Source organism: Podarcis melisellensis (assembly GCF_964234715.1).
Source record: "Podarcis melisellensis genome assembly, chromosome: 13".
NCBI classification, from domain to species: Eukaryota; Metazoa; Chordata; class Lepidosauria; order Squamata; family Lacertidae; genus Podarcis; species Podarcis melisellensis.
The window spans coordinates 27,720,643-27,741,654 of record NC_138545.1 but is presented as its reverse complement, the minus strand read 5'-3'; the positions used below and the strand labels follow the sequence as shown (position 1 = coordinate 27,741,654).

The following is a 21,012-nucleotide window of genomic DNA, read 5'->3' as shown; positions in this document are numbered from 1 at the left end:
GAGCGTCTTTCCTCCAATCGCAACCAATGTTGATAAAGATGCTGAAGGCAAAAATCTCAAAGATATGTGCAAGGGAGTCTGCCTCACTGGGCAAAAAGGTCTGTGCAGGGCTCAGGACAATAGCCATGGTTCTATGACAGCAGGTCCTCTTATTTGAACATCAGTGAGCTATCATAGATTGCTTTGGGCATCAAAGTTGGAGAAAAAGTCATCAGGTAGTTCTCCAAGAAGCTGGTCCAGGTCATCTGCATAGGAAGCATGAAAAGTTATTCAGGCTGCAAAACAGGAACTAAATCACCCCAGCGCCCAATGCACAGGTTCCTATTTGCACATGAGATTCTCCAAAGATCAGGGGCTGCCCCATTCTCTTCAACCTTTGGGAAAGCTGTGCAACTGAGAATAAAGGGAGAGGAAAGAAAATTTTGCAGACTCATTTAGACTCAGTGAGCAAGGCTCTGGTCAGGGCTTAGTCCAATCTATTCTTCAGACACAGAGTGCAAACACAACATTTCACAACCAGTGAGGAATTCATATTCTGATAATCTCTGCACCATCCCGACTTTTTTTGGGTGGGGTGGGGCTCAATTATTGTCATTATATATATAAAGCAAACAGTGCCAGGGTGGGTAGAATTATCACTGGTTCAGGTGACATGGCCCCATCTATGCAGTGTCTCTGCCAACCTGCATCCTAAGCAAATATAGCCCAGTAGCACCGTTGTTTTAGCCGAGGCCCAACATGCTTATGTTCCTACTCAGCTGTGAATATCCTAGGAACCACCTCTTTCCATGGCCAAACATTTTCTACTTTGCATCTGTGTTTCATACATTTGACCTGCTTCCATGTTTCAGGTTTCCCAAAGTATTTGGAATTTTCTGGGAAGGAACGGGGGTGAGAGGGCAGGAATGCAGGTAGACAGCAGTAGTCATGAGGAAGGGCAAAGGAGCAGCACAGAGGCATGCAGCTTCACCCCTTGGCAGCACCAAAAGCCCTGGCCAATCTCTCTTTGCTTTCAAAGCTGTTGCCAGATGCTGCTTAGCAAAGCTCTCCCCCGACAAGGAGGGCTAGCTTGCCCGTTTTTCAAAAGGTATTTTCAGTCCCCGGGATGCCAAGTGCCTTATTCTATCCTTGAACAACATATCCGCTTTTGCCGCACACTCTCAAATCAGCGGGTGGGATGCAGTGGTCCATGTGTGGCCCCTGAATGGTTACACACAGGGCTCTGCATGCCATCTGCTGATCCGAAAGTCATTACGTGCTTGGGGAACAGCGGGGAGGTTGGCAACATGTAGTCCTGTAAGCTGCATCTGGCTCAGTAGGACTTTTCTATAGTCCATCTTGCTGGTTATCTTTCCAGATCATTGGCCATGCTGGCTGGAACTGAAGGGAACCCAACAACAAATGGAGAGCCACAGGTTCCCCATCCTATTTTCCTTGTTCTGGAGGTGGCAGTGGGAAAAGAGACAGAAAGGCATTATTAGTCCATTGCTACTTAAGAGTTCTATTTACCCAAATCAGTTGTTTCAGCCTTTGAGGATGGAAAGTGCAAAACTGATTTGCCTGCTCCAGAGACCCCTGGAATTGATGTTGATGATGACTCTTTATCCAATGCTGATACTCGCTGACAGCGGTCCTTATCAATCTCATGTCCTCCTTTGTTCCTGTTGTCTGTTGTAGTCATGGCAACGGGGGCGTTGGTGGGAGGATCCTGCTGGAATTCCGGCGCAGGCTGCACTTGCAAGTTTCCAAGAGGCTGCAGAGAATGTTTGAGTTTAGCATCCTTCATACTTTTATCACCAAGCCACGGTCCCATATCATAACTGGCTCCCAATATCAATTACAGGAAAGGATAAATGGGGCTTCCTTGTTATCAGGACACCAACAAATCAAGCACAGCCCTGTAAGAGTTGGGAGTCCAACATCATCTCAAGGACCATGCCAACCCTGGTCTGCACAGCTCAGTTAAAACGGGTGTGGGGAACCTTTGGGATGTTGCTGAACTACAATCCTCAACAGCCTTTGCAAGCAAAGCCAATGGACAGGAATGATGGGAGTTGCAGATCAGCAACGTCTGGAGGGCCAAAGGTTGCCCACACCTGAGTTAAAGCTCTCCGAGGTCTGAAGCAGGTGAGATCTAGCATGGAGTTTGGTACTTGAGATGCTAGTATAGGCAGAGGCTCAGCCAGAGATATTCTCAGTAAAAGATCATGTGCTCTACTAGTGAAGTAGTATGACTTCTCCAAGTGATCGCACACGGCCTAAACTTCAGAAGGCAGATGTGATTTGGGAAGAGAATGAGAAGAAGAGTTTGGATTTAATATCCCACCTTTCACTCCCCTTCAGGAGTCTCAAAGTGGCTAACATTCTCCTTTCCCTTCCTCCCCCACAACAAACACTCTGTGAGGTGAGTGGGGCTGAGAGACTTCAGAGAAGTGTGACTGGCCCAAGGTCACCCAGCAGCTGCATGTGGAGGAGCGGAGATGCAAACCTGGTTCCCCAGATTACGAGACTACCGCTCTTAATCACTACACCACACTGGCGTAGAAGTATGCACCGCAGGGGTGCGACTAGCTAACCCTTGGGGTCTCTTCCAACTCTATGATTCTATGAACAGTGATTACAACTGGAACAGATCAATCATCTACTGATGGGTGTAGTGGAATCCCTTGTCTATCTCACTCACTCAAGCCAATTCCCTTGAGTGGTGTAACTCAGTGGCAGTGCATATACTTGAAATGTAAAAAAAGGGCTTCAGGTCCAATCCCCGGGATCTTCAGGCAGGGCAAGATGTGTCTCTGCAACCCTGGGGAGTCAGTTCCTGTCACTGTAGAGTAGTTAAGTCTGATCTACATTACTAGTGGTCTGACCTGATAGAAGACTGGTTTCTCAGTGTCCTCCAATTTCCTCTCATGGAGCAGGCCCTCCTTACTCCTGCAATTTCCTCTAACAGAGCAGGCCCTTAGCTGCATAGGAATTAACCAAGGCAGCAATGGCTGCTTCCTCATTCTCCATATCCATCTTGACTTTGGACAGACCTGAGCACGGCATGTTTGAGAAGAGGGAGCTCTCTTGTTGCCCCCCCCTCACCTTGAACGTTTTGTTAACATTCAAGCATTTCCTCATGCATTTTACCTTAGCGGCTGCTATTCCCATTTTACAGAATTTGATGACAAAGTTTTAAGAGAGAGAGAGAGAGAGAGAGAGAGAGAGAGAGAGAGAGAAATCGGCACTAGAGCAGTGGAAATACTGCATCAAGATACACTTCAAAACTCACCTATGTAAACTAAAGAAAATAGGAATTTAGGCAATTTTTCCAAGTTAAATTAGGATGCAGAATTTGCTAAGTGTGGGGGGAGGAAAGGACCTATGCAGGGCCAGTCCCACCCCACCCTGCCCCCACATTTTAACAGTTAATACATCGCATATGGCTGCCAATCTTAATGAAATACAGCATCCCAGTAATTAAGAACAAGTGCCTCCATACACTTTTTTTTTAAAGTATCCAGAGTACACACAGCCTCTCCTATATCCTAGCAATTGTGCCAAGGAGAGCCTGCTCTTTACCTGTGTTGGCTCCATCTGCATTCCTCCCTCAATCTCTTGGCATAACTGAGGGGTCTTCTCATTGCTGAATCCCGGAGGATATATCTTCACCAAATTACTGGGTGTCACATTGAGGTAGTGGTTGCGATAGGATGGGGAGAACACACCCACCTGTGAAACCCAAGGTAGGTATCAATACTGCCTATGGTACACGGCACAATTGACTATACTTCAAAAAATAAAAAAATACAAATAAATACAACAATAGAGGGGCAGATGTTTCATCGCTGTGAAGGGGTAGTTCACAACCAAAGAATAAAATATACAACCCAACTTCTAAAAACAAGGAGGGAGATAATACTATTTAATTGGTGTTCTGGACCAGCTCATCTGAATGCAAGAGGTTTGAATAAAAGTGACGCATACAATCTCCAGAAGTAAGATGGACTAAGTGAGTCTCTAGAGCAAAGAATTCTAAGACATCTTTCTACATATTCTCATGGACCTCATTTAGAGCACCCAGATAATAGTAAAGAAAGCTCTCTGGGAGTAGAAGGAGGAACATTCCACCATCCAATGGACAATCTTTGGTAGATGGTTCCTGACTTGTCAGTTCTGCTTTCAACTGACATTGGTTGCATCTATTTGACACAAAGCTAGAAGGGGTAACTTGTTTTTGTTAACTTGTGTTAATCTGGAGGTGATAACTGCACCAGCAGGGGCACAAACAAGCAGAACTGCCACTCAAAAATGTCTCTGGATCCCCTGTAGCAGAAGGTCTTAAATACCAGTTATTCGTTATAATTTTTTTGCATGGAAATGAAAGCTCACCCAGCCCTTGATTTCTTGTTTTCTAGTACCTGCTTTAGCAGAAGCACTGAACCAGCCTTAAATTCACTTTGTTTCTCCTCCAGCAACAGGCGATGTATTGTGCCCTGCATTTCTCCTGCATGACAGAAGGCCAAACCAATCAGGTACAGGAGCACTAAATATACAGTGAAGTCAAAGAGGAAACACATGAGCGTCACACACCAATAGCTCTCACTGCCCTTTATACAGGAACACAAAGATGGGAGGGAGAGCCCAGCAAAGGAAGTGTCCCAAGCACTCAACACCAGCCACATAATTTGCCAGTGACCTGGAGCAAAGAACAATTGGTCCCAGGCAAATGCACATATCAGCCCCACCTAGGCTTAGGACTTCTAAGGACAACTTCAGTGTTGCCTGTTTATTCCTTGTGATGGTTAAATGAAAACATATCCTAGGAAGCCAAGAATGTGGCTGTGTAGGGAGTGGCAACTAAAACAAACTATACTGGAGAGGCTTGCAGTGAATGTTTATGCATGAGAGTTAAGAAGCAAACCATCCCAAATGGCCTACTTTTTTCTGTAATGCCCTGTTAGTATTACCTGGTAGCATAGAGCATCAAGGTTTCAAACTATGCCCACAAAAAAATGGTGCCAAAATGTCAGTCTGGAACCTCCATGTGCATTTGTGGGACTAGCTCAACTGAGAACTTGCCTCAATATTTGCTGGACTGCTTGTTCCCTGGCAGATGTTGGATTTAAATCGGGTGAGGAACCTTTGTCCCTCCAGATGTTGCTGAACTACATCTCCCATCAGCCCCAGCCGGCATGGCCAATAGTTAGGGATGATGGGAGTGGGAGTTCAGCAAAATCTGGAGAGCCAGACGGTACCATTGGGAGTCAAAGCTGAAAATGAACAAAAAGACTACTGCCAATATCAATTATAACTGGAAATGCCAAAGATTAAGTTGTGTTTGTATTTTTTTTTGTTTGTGTTTTTGTTTGGTGCAAGTTGCTTTTTACCCAGTCTTTTTTTTTTGTTATGGTCAATGCAAATATGTTTTACATACGTATTTCCAATAGCAAAGGGGAAAAAGCTTAATTAATATTTGAGCAGTCCATTGAAAACTAACTCCCTCCAGCCATTGCCTTTCTTCTTGCTTCACTTCTGGCTTGAGAAGCCAGCCTGTCTAGGCAATTCTCCCTCCCAATACCTATTCGCAAATTTTGTTTAAGCACCTAAAACATTTTACTTAAGAATTTGAAACATTTGTCCAATTCTTTGCTGGCTCCAAAGAAGTTTTTTTTTGAAAACCCCATGTCACAACTATCCAGTCCCTTTCCCTCAATCTAATGAAAAGACAGCACTCTCCCTCTCCATCCTTCACCATCAACACAAGGGGTCAGCAAAACACACAGATTTGCTCAGGGCTATATACAAGCTCCATTGTTAGGCTAGTGGAAGCCCGTGCAACAATTCCCAGTAGCACAATGTGACTAAAGGACTGTACCATATTTAGTCAGAGTCAATTCAAACACCCAGAAATGAGCCAGACGGTGGCCATTAACAAACAAGGTTTGCCCAGACACCACAGGCAAAGCAGAAACGCCCCACCAATAATGCATGCAGAAGAAGTAAGTCCCTACACTGAACTCTTTTCATCCTTACCAGTAGGGTCTTTGAACACGGCGCCCGCGTCAACGTTGGTCTGCATTACCGACTTAATCATCACGGCCATGTTAGGAACCTTGTTCTTTGGGAGCTGCTTCAGGGCTGCCTGCGTGAAAGAGAATGAGTAAGGGAAACGCACTATTTGTGGGAAGTCAGGGTGGCAAATTTGAGACAGGATTGTATTAACTTTTGAGATTTGAGAAAAGGTGCCTGATCGCCAGAGCAGCAAAGGATAAGGAAGAGGCTTCTAATATATCTTTCTTCCTGCCCTTTGTTGTACGGTGACACACAGCAAAAGGACAGCTGGCCAAAGAGGCCTCGTAGCTCGCTTCCTGATGGCTTGAGGTTGGTGGAGAGGACAGCTGAACGTCAAGCAACCGCCCACACCTCATTTATCGCTTGATGCGCAGGAGGAAAAGAGGCAGGAGGGAGAGGCATGTGGGAGTTGCCTAGCAACCCACCATGTTTACCTTCTTACCAGACTAGGCCTGCTCCGGGGGTCTAGTGCATGTCGGGGGTGTGCGTGCGGCAAGCACTGTATGTCCCGGGGCGTGTGCAGTGAGCGTCCAGGGGGTAGCCACAATGGCACCCCCCCGATGGCACCCGGGGCGGATTGCCCCACCCCACCCCACCTTCGTTCACCAGTGCATGCAAACCTGGTGCAAGCGGTCCTACCAGAGGTGTGGACAGTTATTCCCAGCTGTGTGGAGCAGATGTTGGCCTTCACTGGGCTGAATTTAGAGTGAATACTAGTCACCAACACTTCCAAGGTGTTATGGAGGAACTTCTGTATGTTCTTTTGAAAATATGTTTATATGTATACTGTACCCTTGCACATGGATAACAGTATATATCCCATCCAGATTACTGATAAGGTTATCCATGGCTCCAGTAATATTGCAATACATCCTTGCTTCCAGGCCCAACCATTTTATCATCTTTGGTGTTTGCACTTAAAGAAGAGATTCTTCTTCAAGTGAAGTGGAATTTTCCCACCTGCAAAACCAAACTCAGCCTTTACCTTACGAAGCACCATAACAACGCTGTATGTCCTAAGGAAGCAGGACGGATCTCTCTCGTCCAATCCCAGCTCCGTTTTCATGGCAGCCCAAGGGCCTTTTCCAAATTCGTCTTCTATTGGCTGCTGGGAAGGAGGCATCTCCTAGAGTCGCACACACAATTCCAGGTTAAAGCTTACTTTTCACCTTACCTTCGGGTAAAGCACTTAGTCATTTGGAGACAACATTATCTATGGGAGCTGTTTTGCTCTACTATGTGCATGCCATATTGCTTATGCTCCCTCCTCTGCTCACTCCAGAATCTCCTCCTCGCCAACTCACCTTCTCTCACACACATTAAAACATTAAACATTAAAACATAGAAAAGAATAGTTAGAAGAAACATCTCTATTGAAGCAGAACAAGAAAGTGTCTCCACGACCAGACGTATGAAAAACTTGCTGTAGTCCAAGACATGCAAGGGTTGGTTTGGGTTACTCAGCACATGCCCAGAGGCATCTTTTAAAACTACCTGAACCCTTCCCTGACAGGGCTTGTTAAATGTTGTTTCCAGGACTGCTCTGGCTCATGAGGTGAGTTTCTGCAATTCATCATCCTTAATATTGACCTTATCTGTACAATAAGAATAACCAAGTGACGCTTGGAAGTACTAGACTAAAGATTTCAAGATTTTCCACGGATGACTTCGTTTTTCTTTTTTGAAATACAAAGAAGGGATGGAAACTTGCAGTTTTCTCCTGTAAAGGTCATTCTGCACAGATGCTTCAGAGTTAGGTTTTGAAAAAATTAATAGCCAGTACAGGGCACTGATTTTTACTAGGACTACAGTGTTTGGAGGGTGAGGTTTAAGCATTCCCTTCCTGTGCTTGAGCCTGATAAAAGTTACCCCCATTGGTGATGTGGCACCAATGGGAGCGACCATCACCATTAATTTAGTAGTTACATGGTAAGGAACTCTTTACTGGCATCAGGACTGCAAAAGGCAGGGGCTAAATCTCCCATTCCCATGAAGTTTGATTCCAATGAAATGACTTCTTCTATTAAGAAAGGGAAGAGTAGAACCATGAATTACCTCCGTCCGCAGCTTCGCTAGAGCCCCATGAGTTGGTGTCTGTGGAGTTGTAATGAGAATCTCTTCTAAGTTTTTCGCATCAGGCTTTTTTAGGGAACAAGGAAAGGAAGAAAATCGAATGAACACAAATTCTTGCCAGAGTTATGGACTCGCCTTAAACTAAGACATCCAAAGGTAGGTAGATACCTTCCTCCCACCCAGCCGCATTTAAAAAATGAAAGCTGAGATTCTCAGAGTGCTGAATGTGGTAGTCTGGGCCCAATTCTGTGCTCCCAAGGCTGTTACACAACCCTACCTAAACACTTTAAAGCCCTAAATGGCCTCGGCCCAGTATACCTGAAGGAGCGTCTCCACCCCCGTCGTTCTACCTGGACACTGAGGTCCAGCACTGAGGGCCTTCTGGCGGCTCCCTCACTGCAAGAAGCCAAGTTACAGGGAACCAGGCAGAGAGCTTTCTCGGTAGTGGTGCCCGCCCTGTGGAACGCCCTCCCATCAGATGTCAAGGAAATAAACAACTATCTGACTTTTAGGAGACATCTGAAGGCAGCCCTGTTTAGGGAAGTTTTTAATGTTTGATATTTTATCATGTTTTTAATATTCTGTTGGGAGCTGCCCATAGTGGCTGGGGAAACCCAGCCAGATGGGCTGGGTATAAATAATAAATTATTTATTATTATTACTTATAGAAACTATTGGCATAGACTAAAATTATTAGCTTGACTTCCTGTCCTCCCTGAGTCAAAGCTATGTCCCAGATCAGGAGAGAATGTACAAGTTTTCTTTCTATATTCAATTTCCCTTCAGCCCCAGTCAGAGGTCACTTTTTAGTGATTTTTGGTTGCGGAATATTTCAGCAAAAATATTTAACCAAGGTTTCAATTTAATATTTTATCCTTTTTCTATATTATTAATTTCATTAGCATTGTTTTTCTAAGCCACCACAGAGCATTTTTATCAGCAAAGCAGAGCAAAAAAAGTTATTTCACCTGCAGGCACCCCAAGAAGCATTCAGCGAATCCATATAGGGAGATAATTAGTAATCCCCATCACTAGGATAACCATATAGCAGTCATTTTGGAACAGAGAAAACTTAGGGAGGATGGCAGCTTTTATGCCCCTTTTGTGACATAGCAAGTGTGAGTGGAGTGGAGGAAATAAGGTAATAATATTTCACGACATACATATACCGTATTTTTCTGTGTATAATACCCCCCGTGTATAACACGCCCCCTATTTTGGGGGACTCAAATTTATGAAAATGGGGGAAGATGACCCCTGTGTATAAGACAACCCCTGTTTTTAAACATTAAGGTAAAGGGACCCCTAGCTGTTAGGTCCAGTAGCAGACGACTCTGGGGTTGCGGCGCTCATCTCGCTTTATTGGCCAAGGGAGCCGGCGTACAGCTTCTGGGTCATGTGGCCAGCATGACTAGGCCGCTTCTGGCGAACAAGAGCAGTGCATGGAAACGCCGTTTACCTTCCTGCCGGAGTGGTACCTATTTATCTACTTGCACTTTGACGTGCTTTCGAACTGCTAGGTTGGCAGGAACAGGGACTGAGCAACAGGAGCTCACCCTGTTGCGGGGATTCGAATAGCCGACCTTCTGATCAGCAAGCCCTAAGCTCTGTGGTTTAAACCAGTGTTTCCCAAACGTTTTTGGGCAACGGCACACCTGTTTACTGAAAAAAAATCTCGCGGCACACCACCATTAAAGCCCCGCCCCGTGACGTCAGCGCGCAGCGTCACGCCGGGAGGGACGCACAAAAGTGAAAGTTTTTTCCCTCCCCCTTGCTGGGGAACCTCCAAGCTTTGGGGGTGGGAGGAGGCAGCAGAGCGAGGGACTGAGGGACGGCGGCAACTGAGGCGGCGGCGGCTGAGGCAGAGCTGGGAAGGGGGTTTCCAGGGGACACGGCAGCTCCTCGAAAGGCTTCTCTCAGCTGCGCTCAATCCGCCTCGGAGAGGATTTCCCCTCCGGTCCCATGCGTTCGTTTGGGGCATCGCTCCGGCTGCTCCCTCTCCCGCCGCGCAGGAGCGATGCCTCTCTCTGGCTCTCCCTCCGCGCAGGCTGAGGGAGGGAGGGAGGGGCGCGTGTGACCCGTCTCTGCTGGGAGACCAAACCCAGCGAGGCAGAGTCGCGCGGAGGCGCCCAGGCAGCGCTGCCGGCTGCGAGGAGGAGCGCCAGGCAGCAGCAGGAGGCGCGGCCTCTCCTCGCCGCCGCCGCCCCGCCTCTCGCCGCCCGACTCGCCCGCCTCCCTCCAGGCATCTCGCGGCACACGAGGCAACGTCTCACGGCACACTCGTGTGCCGCGGAACACCGGTTGGGAAACACTGGTTTAAACACTATTTTAGAGTAAAAAACCTAGTCATACATAGAAAAGTACGGTACTTCCAAAGCATCCTCACTCCTTTGTACATACAGCAGGGGTGGCTAACCTGTGACTCTCCAGATGCTGAACTGCACCTCCCCTCAGCCCCAGGCAACATGGCCAATGGTTAGAGCCAAAGGTAGCTATAGTTACTATCTAGACAGCCATACACTCCCCATCCCCAACATAAAGATTGCCCTATTATCATGCTGGTCCTCTTACTTGATGTGGCAGAATGCCAGCAGGTCCCGGGAAGCGCCGCGTCTTAGCCCGCAAAGGAACTTGGGTCACTGGCTCTGGCATCTTGTTGGCTGCTGTCACCAAACGGACAAGGTGATTGGTGACCACAGGTGACTGGAGGTTTCCGGGAACTTTAGGGTTGGCAGGTGAAGTCTCCATAGAGGTTGCTGGGGGACCATATGCAGAAAGCAGCTGAGCACCAGAATTGGCCGTTCTGGACACAGAGCAGCTCTGATTGGGCATCCATGGTTTGTGCGGCCTTGTTGGGGTACTTGCTGACTGAAAAGAAGAGCAGGGTCTAACCAGAGGCAAGCATGGGCTGTTGGATGCGGCAGTGGGTTTTTGCAGAGATGCCTGGAAAGGCCTGAGCACTTGGCAGCTGGAGTTTGAAAGGGCACATGTGCTGCTACTCAACCCTAGGCGAGACTGAGACGAGGAAGAGTCTACGGCAGGAGGCCTCAAAGGCAACTTCGGAGAAGTCTCTGCCGGCTGGAGATGGCTGATGACCTCTACCACGGGTTGTTTCCAAGTCCTTTGCAACTGTGAGGTCTCTGACCCAAAAGAGTCAGTCAATGCCAGCGAATCTACCACTCGTGGTTTCTTCGCTGTTGCTACACTATTATCTCGCATTTGCTCCCAGGACATACAGTTGGACCTGAAGGACCCCGGATATGACTGTGTTTCAGACTCTTCCAGATCCATGCACGCAGCCAATACAAGCTCATTGTCAATTTCCTCATCGCAGGGGGCACCCCCAGTGGGGAGCTTAGTTGGAGGCTGCTTTACAAACCTGAACCTTGTGCCTGAAGTGCTGCTTGATTTACATTCAGTAGCAGTGGGTGCCAGGTCCTTCTGAACTGTGAAGCTGGTCGCCAGAGGAGTCTTCTGGCTGCTTTTGACATTACCTTCTCCAAACCTTAGTCTGGAGCAGTTCTGCACCTGCAAGACTGGGGACATGGTCATCCTTGGCCCCTCAGAGACCGGAATGGTGGTGCTGGGGGCTCTCAACCCAGTTGAGAGGGGTCTAAGACATCTTGAGCTATCTGTAGGTGGATCCAGGGCTTGCTTCTCCACATCATTCACAGCTGACAGAAAATCCTACCAAGAACAGAGAAACAGAATGCTTGTCATGAGGTGCCATCCCTCAGCTTTGTACTACATGAACATTCTGAGCCTGAGAGCCCATGGGAGGCTTAAGGGTATCTTTTGTTTGCAGATACACCCAGATTCACCAATATTCTCTTACCTCATCTTCAAAGTCTGCCTCCACAGCAAACAGCTTCTGTAGACCACAGGCCTGGGGGGCAGGGAGAAATAATAACTTTAAAAAAATATTCTATACTACCTGAACTTATACTACCTGAATTATTCTAGCTGCATGCTGCTTTTGTTCCAACACAAGTCTGAGTGGGATTTGGGAGTTTTGTTGTTGTTGTTGTTGTTTTGGAAACCACTTTAAGTGTCTCTTTGGGCTAAAAAAAAGGAGAATCCAAGCATTCTAAATGAATAAATACAGTGGTACCTCGAGTTACATACACTTCAGGTTACAGACTCTGCTAAACCAGAAATATTACCTCGGGTTAAGAACTTTGCTTCAGGATGAGAACAGAAATCGTGCTCCGGCGGTGCGGCAGCAGCAGGAGGCCCCATTACTAAAGTGGTGCTTCAGGTTAAGAACAGTTTCAGGTTAAGTACGGACCTCTGGAACGAATTAAGTACTTAACCTGGGGTACCACTGTACCTAACAGGCTTGCCCTTTTTTTTAACCTGATCATCTTCCACCCACAAGAGTTTTGAGATATTCAAAAGACTGCCTGATAACTTTAACGTTTTTTATTACTATTATCTTGCATTGTGTTAAAAACAATGTTTTCCGGGGTTTGGGGGGGGGGGAGTGTAATAGCCTCCTCAGTCTGCTGCAGCAAAGACACAAGAGAGTCCTGTGGCACTTTCCAGGCCAACCCCCTTATTATGGGCTACAACGTCATGGGCTACAGTCCTGCTGCAGGGGCTGTGGCTATGTGTTTATAAGGCATTTGTCCTCCCTCTGGACCGCCCTCCTCCTCCCCAGTCCCTCCTGCCCCTCTTTTACCATCGTGGAGGCAGAAGAACCAAAACTCCAGGGTTAATACGGTGTGAAGAAACAAGGACGACGCAGGGACGCAGCGAGAGGCGGAAGTTCAGCATCCAGGCCCGCACCTCCGCTCACCGAGCTCGGCATTCGAACTGGCCGCCTCAAAGATGACGAGCCGCCCAGCCCCCGCCCTTCTTCATTGCATCTGCGCAATAACGCGTTCTCTCCCTGCCCACAAAAGGGCAAAGGCTTCGTTTCCTTGACTACGCAAGCGCCTAGAGCTTTCGCCCACTCAGCTCCCGCTCGGTCGTCATAATGCGGCGCTCTTCTACTACATAAGCGGAGGCTGGGTGGACGAAAGCTCTAGGCGGTTGCGTAGCCAAGGAAACGAAGCGTTTGCGCTTTTGTGGGCGGGGAGACAACGTAAGCGTAGTAGAGCGCCTGTTCTCGTTTTAGGCAAGGAGGGGGATCGTCAACGTTTTTTGGCCGCTTGTTAAAATAACCTCGTTTGTCTTTAGCGCGCAGGCGCCAAGCTTCCACGGTTCGTGTCCTTTCTCTGTCGGAGGGGGAAAGCGTGTTTCTCCCCACACGGACGTAAATAAGACCGTTGGGAAGAGGTCGAGCTCGTTTCTAAAAGTTACCTTTAGTGTTAAGCAGTTTGGACTCTATGTCGTCAAATTAAGCAAGTGAAGCACTGCCTCGGAGCATATCAAAAGTTTTTTTTCTTTCACTGAGTAGCACGTACTTCTTTGGCAATCACTCGTAGCCAGTAAGATTGTCTTCCATGAACACGGTCTTAACAGTGAGTCCATAAGTGACTGTGGAGTCGAGTTCTGGATCCACATGTCCTTCCACAGTGGGGACATAGGTTTCCGGACGGGAGTTGATCATGGTGAGGGTTTGCCAAGCGTGCCGCCTTCTTAGCGCGTTTCTCCTTTGCATCCTGAGTTCGAGCGTCTTCAAAGCCCATGCAGGGACGCGGACTTATAAAAAATATTGGGGGGGCCCGGGAAAGCTCATGAATAATAAATAAGCTCATGAATATGCAAATAAAGTGGCGCCGCCTCCTCGTGAGCGAATAGGGGAGAGCGTGCTGCGCCTATTAATCAGCTCCAAAGGAAATTGGGTGGAGCTTTTGCTCGGGAGGGAGGGCAGGAGGCATGCAGCCCGCCCCTCCCTGTGCATTTTGGGCTGGGGGAGGGGCGGCGATGGCGCTCTGCTGGAGGGGCGCCGGAGATTATTGGGGGGGCAGAGCCCCCCCAAACGAATTTTTGAGGGCGCTCGGGCCCCCTCAAGCCCCATGGAGTCGGCGCCTATGAGCCCATGACACCTTTGGCAAAGGCTGTTCTCCAATTGAAGCGCTTGCAGGCCAGTGTTTCCCAGTTGTTGTCGGTGTTTATACTACATTTTTTAAGATTTGCCTTGAAGAGAGTATTTGAACCTCTCTTGTTGACTACCAAAATTACGCTCACCATTTTAAAGTTTGGAATAGAATAGTTGCTTTGGAAGATGATAATCAGGCATCCCCTCTTTTCTTCCCAACCCTATACAGTGGTACCTTGGTTTACAAACTTAATCCGTTCCAGAAGTCTGTTCTTAAACCAAGGCGCGCTTTCCCTAATGAGGCCTTCCGTCACTGGTGCCCTTCCACCGTTCAGATTCCGTTCTTAGACTGAGGTAAAGTTCTCAAACCAAGACTCTTTCCGGTTTTGCGGAGTTTGTAAACCAAATCGTTCTTAAACCGAGGTACCACTATGCTGCATATAACACCAATGTCTCACAACAAATGTAACTGAAGAACCTGAAGAAAGAGACAATGCATGTGGTTTGAAAACGAGGGGAATTTTTTTTTTAAAGAAGAAAAGGAGTGTGTGGCAGCGCCCAGTATTTAAAGAGCCCCCACCCCTATTACATCATTAGAACCAGAACATAAACCTATGAACCTATAAAAAGAGCAAAAATAAATAAATCAATGTTTGGTCCAGATCTTAGGTACTGCACCCTCACTAAAGGAGACTGTATGGATGATTCACTAAATGATTGTAGGATGATATGTGTACCTGAGCTTATGACCTCAGATTCTCTTTATCTTATATGCTGCTTTATTACAAAAATGACGACTAGACTACTGATCCTAAACTGAATAGTTAGTTGCCCAACCAGCCCCTCCAGAACCCACTGCTCTCATTCTCAACTGCCTCACATTCAAACTCTCTTTCAATTCCTCATCGAATCATCACTCACCAGCAGAATTCCACACTCTCCCTTTCCCTTTCCCTCCCTCCTTAACATTCCCATAATAATTCTGATATAATTACCTTAATAACCCTATTAAATTCAATATTTTATACACGCTGCTCCCTCTATACTGTTAGAAGCATTTGAGCTTCCTATTCCTGGTTCCTAGGAAATGGGGGTGAGCAAACTGCAGGTTCTCCATCCATGTTCTAAAAACCAGAGGTCTTCTCTCAAATGATCCTGGGAATTGCAGTTTCTTAGGGGTTCTGAGGATTGTAGGTCTGTGAGAGGGAAGTCACAATGGCACAAATCATTTCAGTGGAAGTCATATGCTTTAAAGGTGCATTGGGTGCTCTTGAAAACATAGCATCATAGAATTGTAGAGCTGGAAAGGACCCGAGGGTCATCTAGTCCAACTCCCTGCAATGCAGGAATCTCAACTAGATGATCCATGGCCGATGGCCATCCAAGCGCTGCTTAAAAACCTCCAAGGAAGGAGAGTCACTGCTTCAGGCCCTAAGGGCCTCTGGAGCAGGAGAAAGCAAGCTTGCTCTATCCTCCATGTTGAAAGGGCTTCATGGTGTGGATCTCATTTCAGTATTATGAGAGTGTAAGCAACACATTTCCCTCTCCCTTTTCTCCACACCATGCGGAATTGCAATGGTAACCAGAAGACTGGAGTTTGGAGCCCAGCCAGGGCTGGCTGTGGGCAGGATCCTTGCATTACCGGGGGTTGGGCTAGATGACCCTTGGGATCCCTTCCAACCCTGCCATGCTATGATTCTATCAAGCAACTAAAGGAACAAAAAGATGCTTCTGAAACACAGTGGTGCCTCGCAAGACGAAATTAATTCGTTCCGCAAGTCTTTTCGTCTTACGAGTTTTTCGTCTTGCGAAGCACGGTTTCCCATAGGAATGCATTAAAAATCAATTACTGCGTTCCTATGGAAACCGCCTTCAGACCAGGTCCGGGGACAGTCTGTCCCCCGACCTCTTCTGAAGGCTGGCGGGGGGCGAAAGTCTTTGCTCCCCCCGCCTGTCTTCAAAAGCCCCCGGGAAGGCAGGCAGGGGGGACAAAGACTTTTGCCCCCCGCCCACCTTCAGAAGAGGTCCTGGACCTCTTCTGAAGGCGGGCGGGGGGCAAAAGTCTTTGCTCCCCCCGCCTGCCTTCAAAAGCCATCCGGGATAGCGGGAAGCGCTTCCCTGCTATCCCGGACTGCTTTTAAAATGCTGGCGGTGGGGAGCAAAGCCTTTTGGCCCCTGCCGGCCTTCCTGGACCTCTTCTGAAGGCCGGAGGGGGGGGGGAAGGCTTTGCTCCCCACCGCTGGCATTTAAAAGAGGTCCCCGGAGATTTCCCTATGGGCTTTCTTCTTGCGAAGCAAGCCCATAGTGAAATTCGTCTTGCGAAGCGCCTCCAAAACGGAAAAGTTTGTTTGGCAGGGCAAAAAGCCCCGAATAAAGTTTAAAATACTAACCGATGCGAAGAAAGAGGGGGATTTGCCCTGCCAGACTTGAGGTTATATTATGAATCTGCAGCCTTCTGCTGGTTGAAGGATTGGATTTTACTAGAGAACACTGATGTCCTAGATCTGGAAGGGTTTGACAACGCCTTTGGGTGGCATGCATACTTGTGGTATGACAAGGTTAAAGTGCACAAACTTTTTAAAAACCATATTGTTAGAAGAGCAATTTTGATGGTCTGGACAAAATATAAAGACTTATTGGAGAGTAAGACTCCGAGGTGGCTCTCACCGATGGAGGCCAAGGCACGCAAGAGACTTAATATGGAGGCCTACTGGCCCAAATATTGGGAAATAATTGAGAAAATTGGAGACAATTGGAGGTTACAGAGTTTGGAAAGACTAAGAGACAAGGTGCGAGATTGGTTGCACTATGCTCAAATTCAGGAGGTTTTTAAAGCAGATAAAAAGGTTGGATTCCAGGTGGATAAATCGAAATTAGAGACAGAATTGTTAGAGCCAAAAAATAAATTAATTTCGAGAATGTATAACTTGCTGCTTAAGTGGAACACTCAGGACGAGACAGTCAAATCCGCCATGATAAAATGGGCGCAGGATGTGGGACATAATATTATGTTTGAAGACTGGGAAAGGTTATGGAACACCGGTTTGAAATTCACGGCATGTACCGCCTTGAAGGAAAACATTATGAAAATGATATACCGGTGGTACATGACCCCAGTCAAGATTGCTAAGATATACCACCTGTCTGACAATAAATGCTGGAAATGTAAAGAGGCGGAAGGGACATTCTTTCATCTCTGGTGGACTTGCCCGAAAGTGAAGGCCTTTTGGGAAATGATTCATAATGAACTAAAAAAGGTACTTAGATTTACCTTACCCAAGAAACCGGAGGCCTACCTTCTGGGCATAGTGGACCAGAGAGTGTTTAAGAAAGACAGAATCTTTTTTATGTATGCTACTACAGCAGCCAGGATCCTGATCGCAAAGCATTGGAAGACACAAGATTTACCCACCCTGGAGGAATGGCAATCGCAGTTGATGGACTATATGGAACTGGCCGAAATGACTGGCAGAATTCGAGACTTGGGAGAAGAAACAATTGAGGAGGACTGGAAAAAGTTTAAGGACTATTTGAAAAAACATTATAAGCTGTATGAATGTTAAAAAATGCACTTTTTTAGGAAATTCTAGCTTCAGTAAATGTAAGCTAATGAAACGGAAATTAAGACACAAGAAGTTAGAGGTAAAATAATGAAACAACTTTATTGTGTTTAACTTACAACATACAAGAATTGAGTTACAGTATTTATGAAAACAGGCAACACGATAAAATGGGAGATACAATATGTTTTTGAAACAATTTAACAAATTGCTGACGATTTATATTACAGAGAATGCAGGATTTGGAAGATGTGGGGAAGTCCTTTAAATTTGTTGGAAAAAAGAACAGGGAAATTTGTTATCTCTTTATGCTATTTCTTTATCTATATCTTTCATTCTTTTTTCTGTATTTCTATACTCTATAAACTTAATAAAAATATTATATATATAAAAAAGGAAAACCCTTTCGTCTAGCGGGTTTTTCGTCTTGCGAGGCGTTCGTCTTGCGGGGCACCACTGCATTTGGAAATCATAGGAACACTCTTCCCACCAGTGGCTTCTAGCAAGAGCTTGCATCTTCCTTAGGAGATAGGCAGGCCAGAACAAGGAGGGAAAGGCTGAGTTCAGGTAGGTGGAAATGCCAATTGAGTGCCCTATACTATAGGAATGCTTTCTTCCCGTGTCCCCCACCCTCATGCGCCAGACTGCTGCTAGCATGGCTGGGAGCCAGGCATCTGCTGATTGCTCCGTTTTCTTTGCAGGGAGGGAGCCTTTCCAGGGAGGGAACATATACTTTGTTCTGGCCAAATCCCTGGAGAGACGTGACGACCCTCAGGTACTGGGCAGAGGGAAGGAAGGGGTCCCCGTGAAACATGTTTGGGGAGTCTGTGGCTTCCAGCAAGTGCTTTTCAGAAGCATTGCTCCCTCCACCAGGGGAGGCTGAGCCATAGCCATAACAGCTAGTTGCCTTTGATAGGCAATTGTCTCACCCTCTTTGAAAGCCATCCCATCCAAGATGATCTTGTGGTGCATCTGATTCTCCTATGCTTCCTTGCTCCTGCAAGGAGATGACTTGTGATATCATTTGGTTAACATCTATCTGGGCTGGAAAATATTAAAGAATCAGAGGACTGGTGAGCTTCCCTTGAAGCACAACTGATCAAAGGCAGGCAGATCTGTTAGTATCTTGATAAAGATGCTCAAAAGACAAAGGATCCTATAATACCCTGCAAGCGTCTCAGAAAAAGCTCCCAAGCTGATGGAGAAGAGAGCAGTTAAGTGGTCAGTGGGGCTCCAGGTTGCCGTTTCTGGATCCCACCACAGCCCTTCCAAGTTGCCAAAGAAATCAATGTCACAACAGTTTTTCCCCTCGCACCTCCTCTCCATGATCCCTTGTGGGGCCTTCTCAGACATATGCTGTGTCTGAACCAGCAGATCCCACCAAACCAAGTAATCAAGGACCCAGTCAGAAAAGGAGTGTGCACAGTCATGCCAGAAATAAGCAAAATACCGTATTTTTTCATGTATAAGACTAGGGTTTTAAACCAAAAAAATAGGTTTAAAATTGGGGCTCGTCTTATACGCGGGTAGTGCTGAGGGGGTGTTTTCTTAATTTGGAGTCCCCCAAAATACATGGGGCATCTTATACATGGGGACGTCTTATACACGGAAAAATACGGTAACTAAACAGGTACTAGCAGTCACCCCAGAACTGGCCCTACTGAACATCTTCCACGATAACAATGCCCACTCACACTAGAAAGAGCTCATAACCCACCAACAGCATACAATTCAATATGGCTAACTTAACCCCACAACCCCCCTCACCCACGCACAAACAAATCCCACTGCAGCCAGCCAAAGACGATCAACCACACCCTGAGCCACCCCAACCTCTCTCACCACATAAGAAACATAACAAGCGAATAGGAAAAGAACTTCCCCAGGTGACGCTGACAGAAAAAACCCAAGCATCCACTAAATAAGCTTTGCCACCCCAGTCCCTCTCTCCTGCCCCCCGCCCCCGCATCCACACAACATGACCAGTCCAACAAAGTTGATATTGAAGAATCATTGCTTCAATCTGGTGATCTTTGCTTCTTCCAGTACACTTGGCATTAGTTTGCCTGTCTTCCCAAGCGATGCGTAAATTTTTTCAGAGACATCGTTGATGGAATCTTTCGTGGAGTTGGAGATGGTGTTTATAAGTGGTCCCTGTTTCACAAGCGTACAGTAAGGTTGGTAGTAGAGAAAAGTGAAGAAAAGGGCCTCCACTTGAACTAAAGGATAGGCATATTGTGAGGTGGGGTGGGCTTTGAACATCCAGGTTGGCTTTGAAGTTATTTTTGTAATGGAGCCGAATTTGAATAGTAGAGTGCTTGGTATCTGGTGGGCGGGGCTTGTGTGTTTTGCTGCGGAATCAGCCCCTCCCTTCAGTGTGCCGTTAAGAGTGTCAGTTAAGATGGACCAACTGCCTCCTCTTGTTTCTTGCCTCAGACTTGCCCCATGTTGTTGTATTTAGTTTCTCTCATTGTGTTATTTTGTTACAGGTTTCTTTATTATCAAAGCTTAGTTCACATTTACGTGAGCCACTAATTTTGCTCAAAGAAAAATATACTCAACCCGAGTTAATAAATTTATTAAGAATAAGTTTAATTATGATAAAAGTGTGTATTGGCAATAAGTAATATGAATTTGAAAAATGGAATAGATGGGAGGTTGGGTCTTTAGTGTTAAGACCAATAGATGTTTTATTGTTTGCATAGAAAATTATGTGTCTATGGTTATTCTTGTGTGTAATTTGGTATTTGTGTTTTTTCCCCTTTTTTGTTGTATCAATAAAAAATGTTATTTTTTTAAAAAAGAAAAATAAACTCTGCTGAAGAATGGTGGAATATCCTAAACTTTGTTGAGTGAGGGGATATTCTCAATTTGCCAAGAGGATTGATTTTGTTAATCACCCCCCTCCCACCTCCACAACAATGTTAGCCCCTGCCCTTTTAGGATGGACATGAGAGCTGACAATCATAGAAATCATTTGTAAAATCTATTAGTGTGGTGTGGCTGTGGTTGGGCAGCAGCATGCCCTGATCACTTTCTAAATAAAAGGCTGCAACAGAAAGTTAATGCATTTTTAAACTCATATAGCGCTTACTAACAGTTCATCATCATTTTGGAAAATTGTAACAGGTAAGGTGCTGCAGGGTTCTGTCCTGGGCCCATTCAATGACTTGGATGAAGGAACTGAGAGGATGCTCATCAAATTTGCAGATGGCACCAAACTGGGAGGGGAATCTAATGCTGCAGAAGGCAGAATCAGGATTAAATAATGATGATATTAACAGATTGGAGAGCTTGGTCATTTTTTAGAGTCCTGATCTCTGAGCACACATTTTT

General features: G+C 46.4%; 1 protein-coding gene across 3 annotated transcripts; it reads right to left on the bottom strand.

The window, feature by feature from the left end:
• Positions 1-2: 2 nt before the first annotated feature.
• On the bottom strand, positions 3-13,068 carry HROB (homologous recombination factor with OB-fold). Of its 3 annotated transcripts, none has more exons than XM_081886277.1 (10): positions 12,812-13,068; positions 11,966-12,016; positions 10,702-11,817; positions 8,113-8,196; positions 7,043-7,183; positions 6,019-6,127; positions 4,404-4,489; positions 3,565-3,714; positions 1,510-1,753; positions 3-245 (listed from the first exon to the last, which is right to left on the bottom strand). In XM_081886277.1, the coding sequence occupies exons 1-10, from the start codon at positions 12,812-12,814 to the stop codon at positions 172-174; spliced, it is 2,058 nt and encodes a 685-aa protein (XP_081742403.1). In that variant the 5' UTR covers positions 12,815-13,068; the 3' UTR covers positions 3-171. The 3 variants fall into 3 exon arrangements, with proteins under 3 accessions (XP_081742403.1, XP_081742404.1, XP_081742402.1); XM_081886278.1 differs by having other exon boundaries at positions 1,510-1,729; positions 12,929-13,065; XM_081886276.1 differs by having other exon boundaries at positions 12,929-13,064.
• Between the last annotated feature and the right edge of the window lie 7,944 nt (positions 13,069-21,012).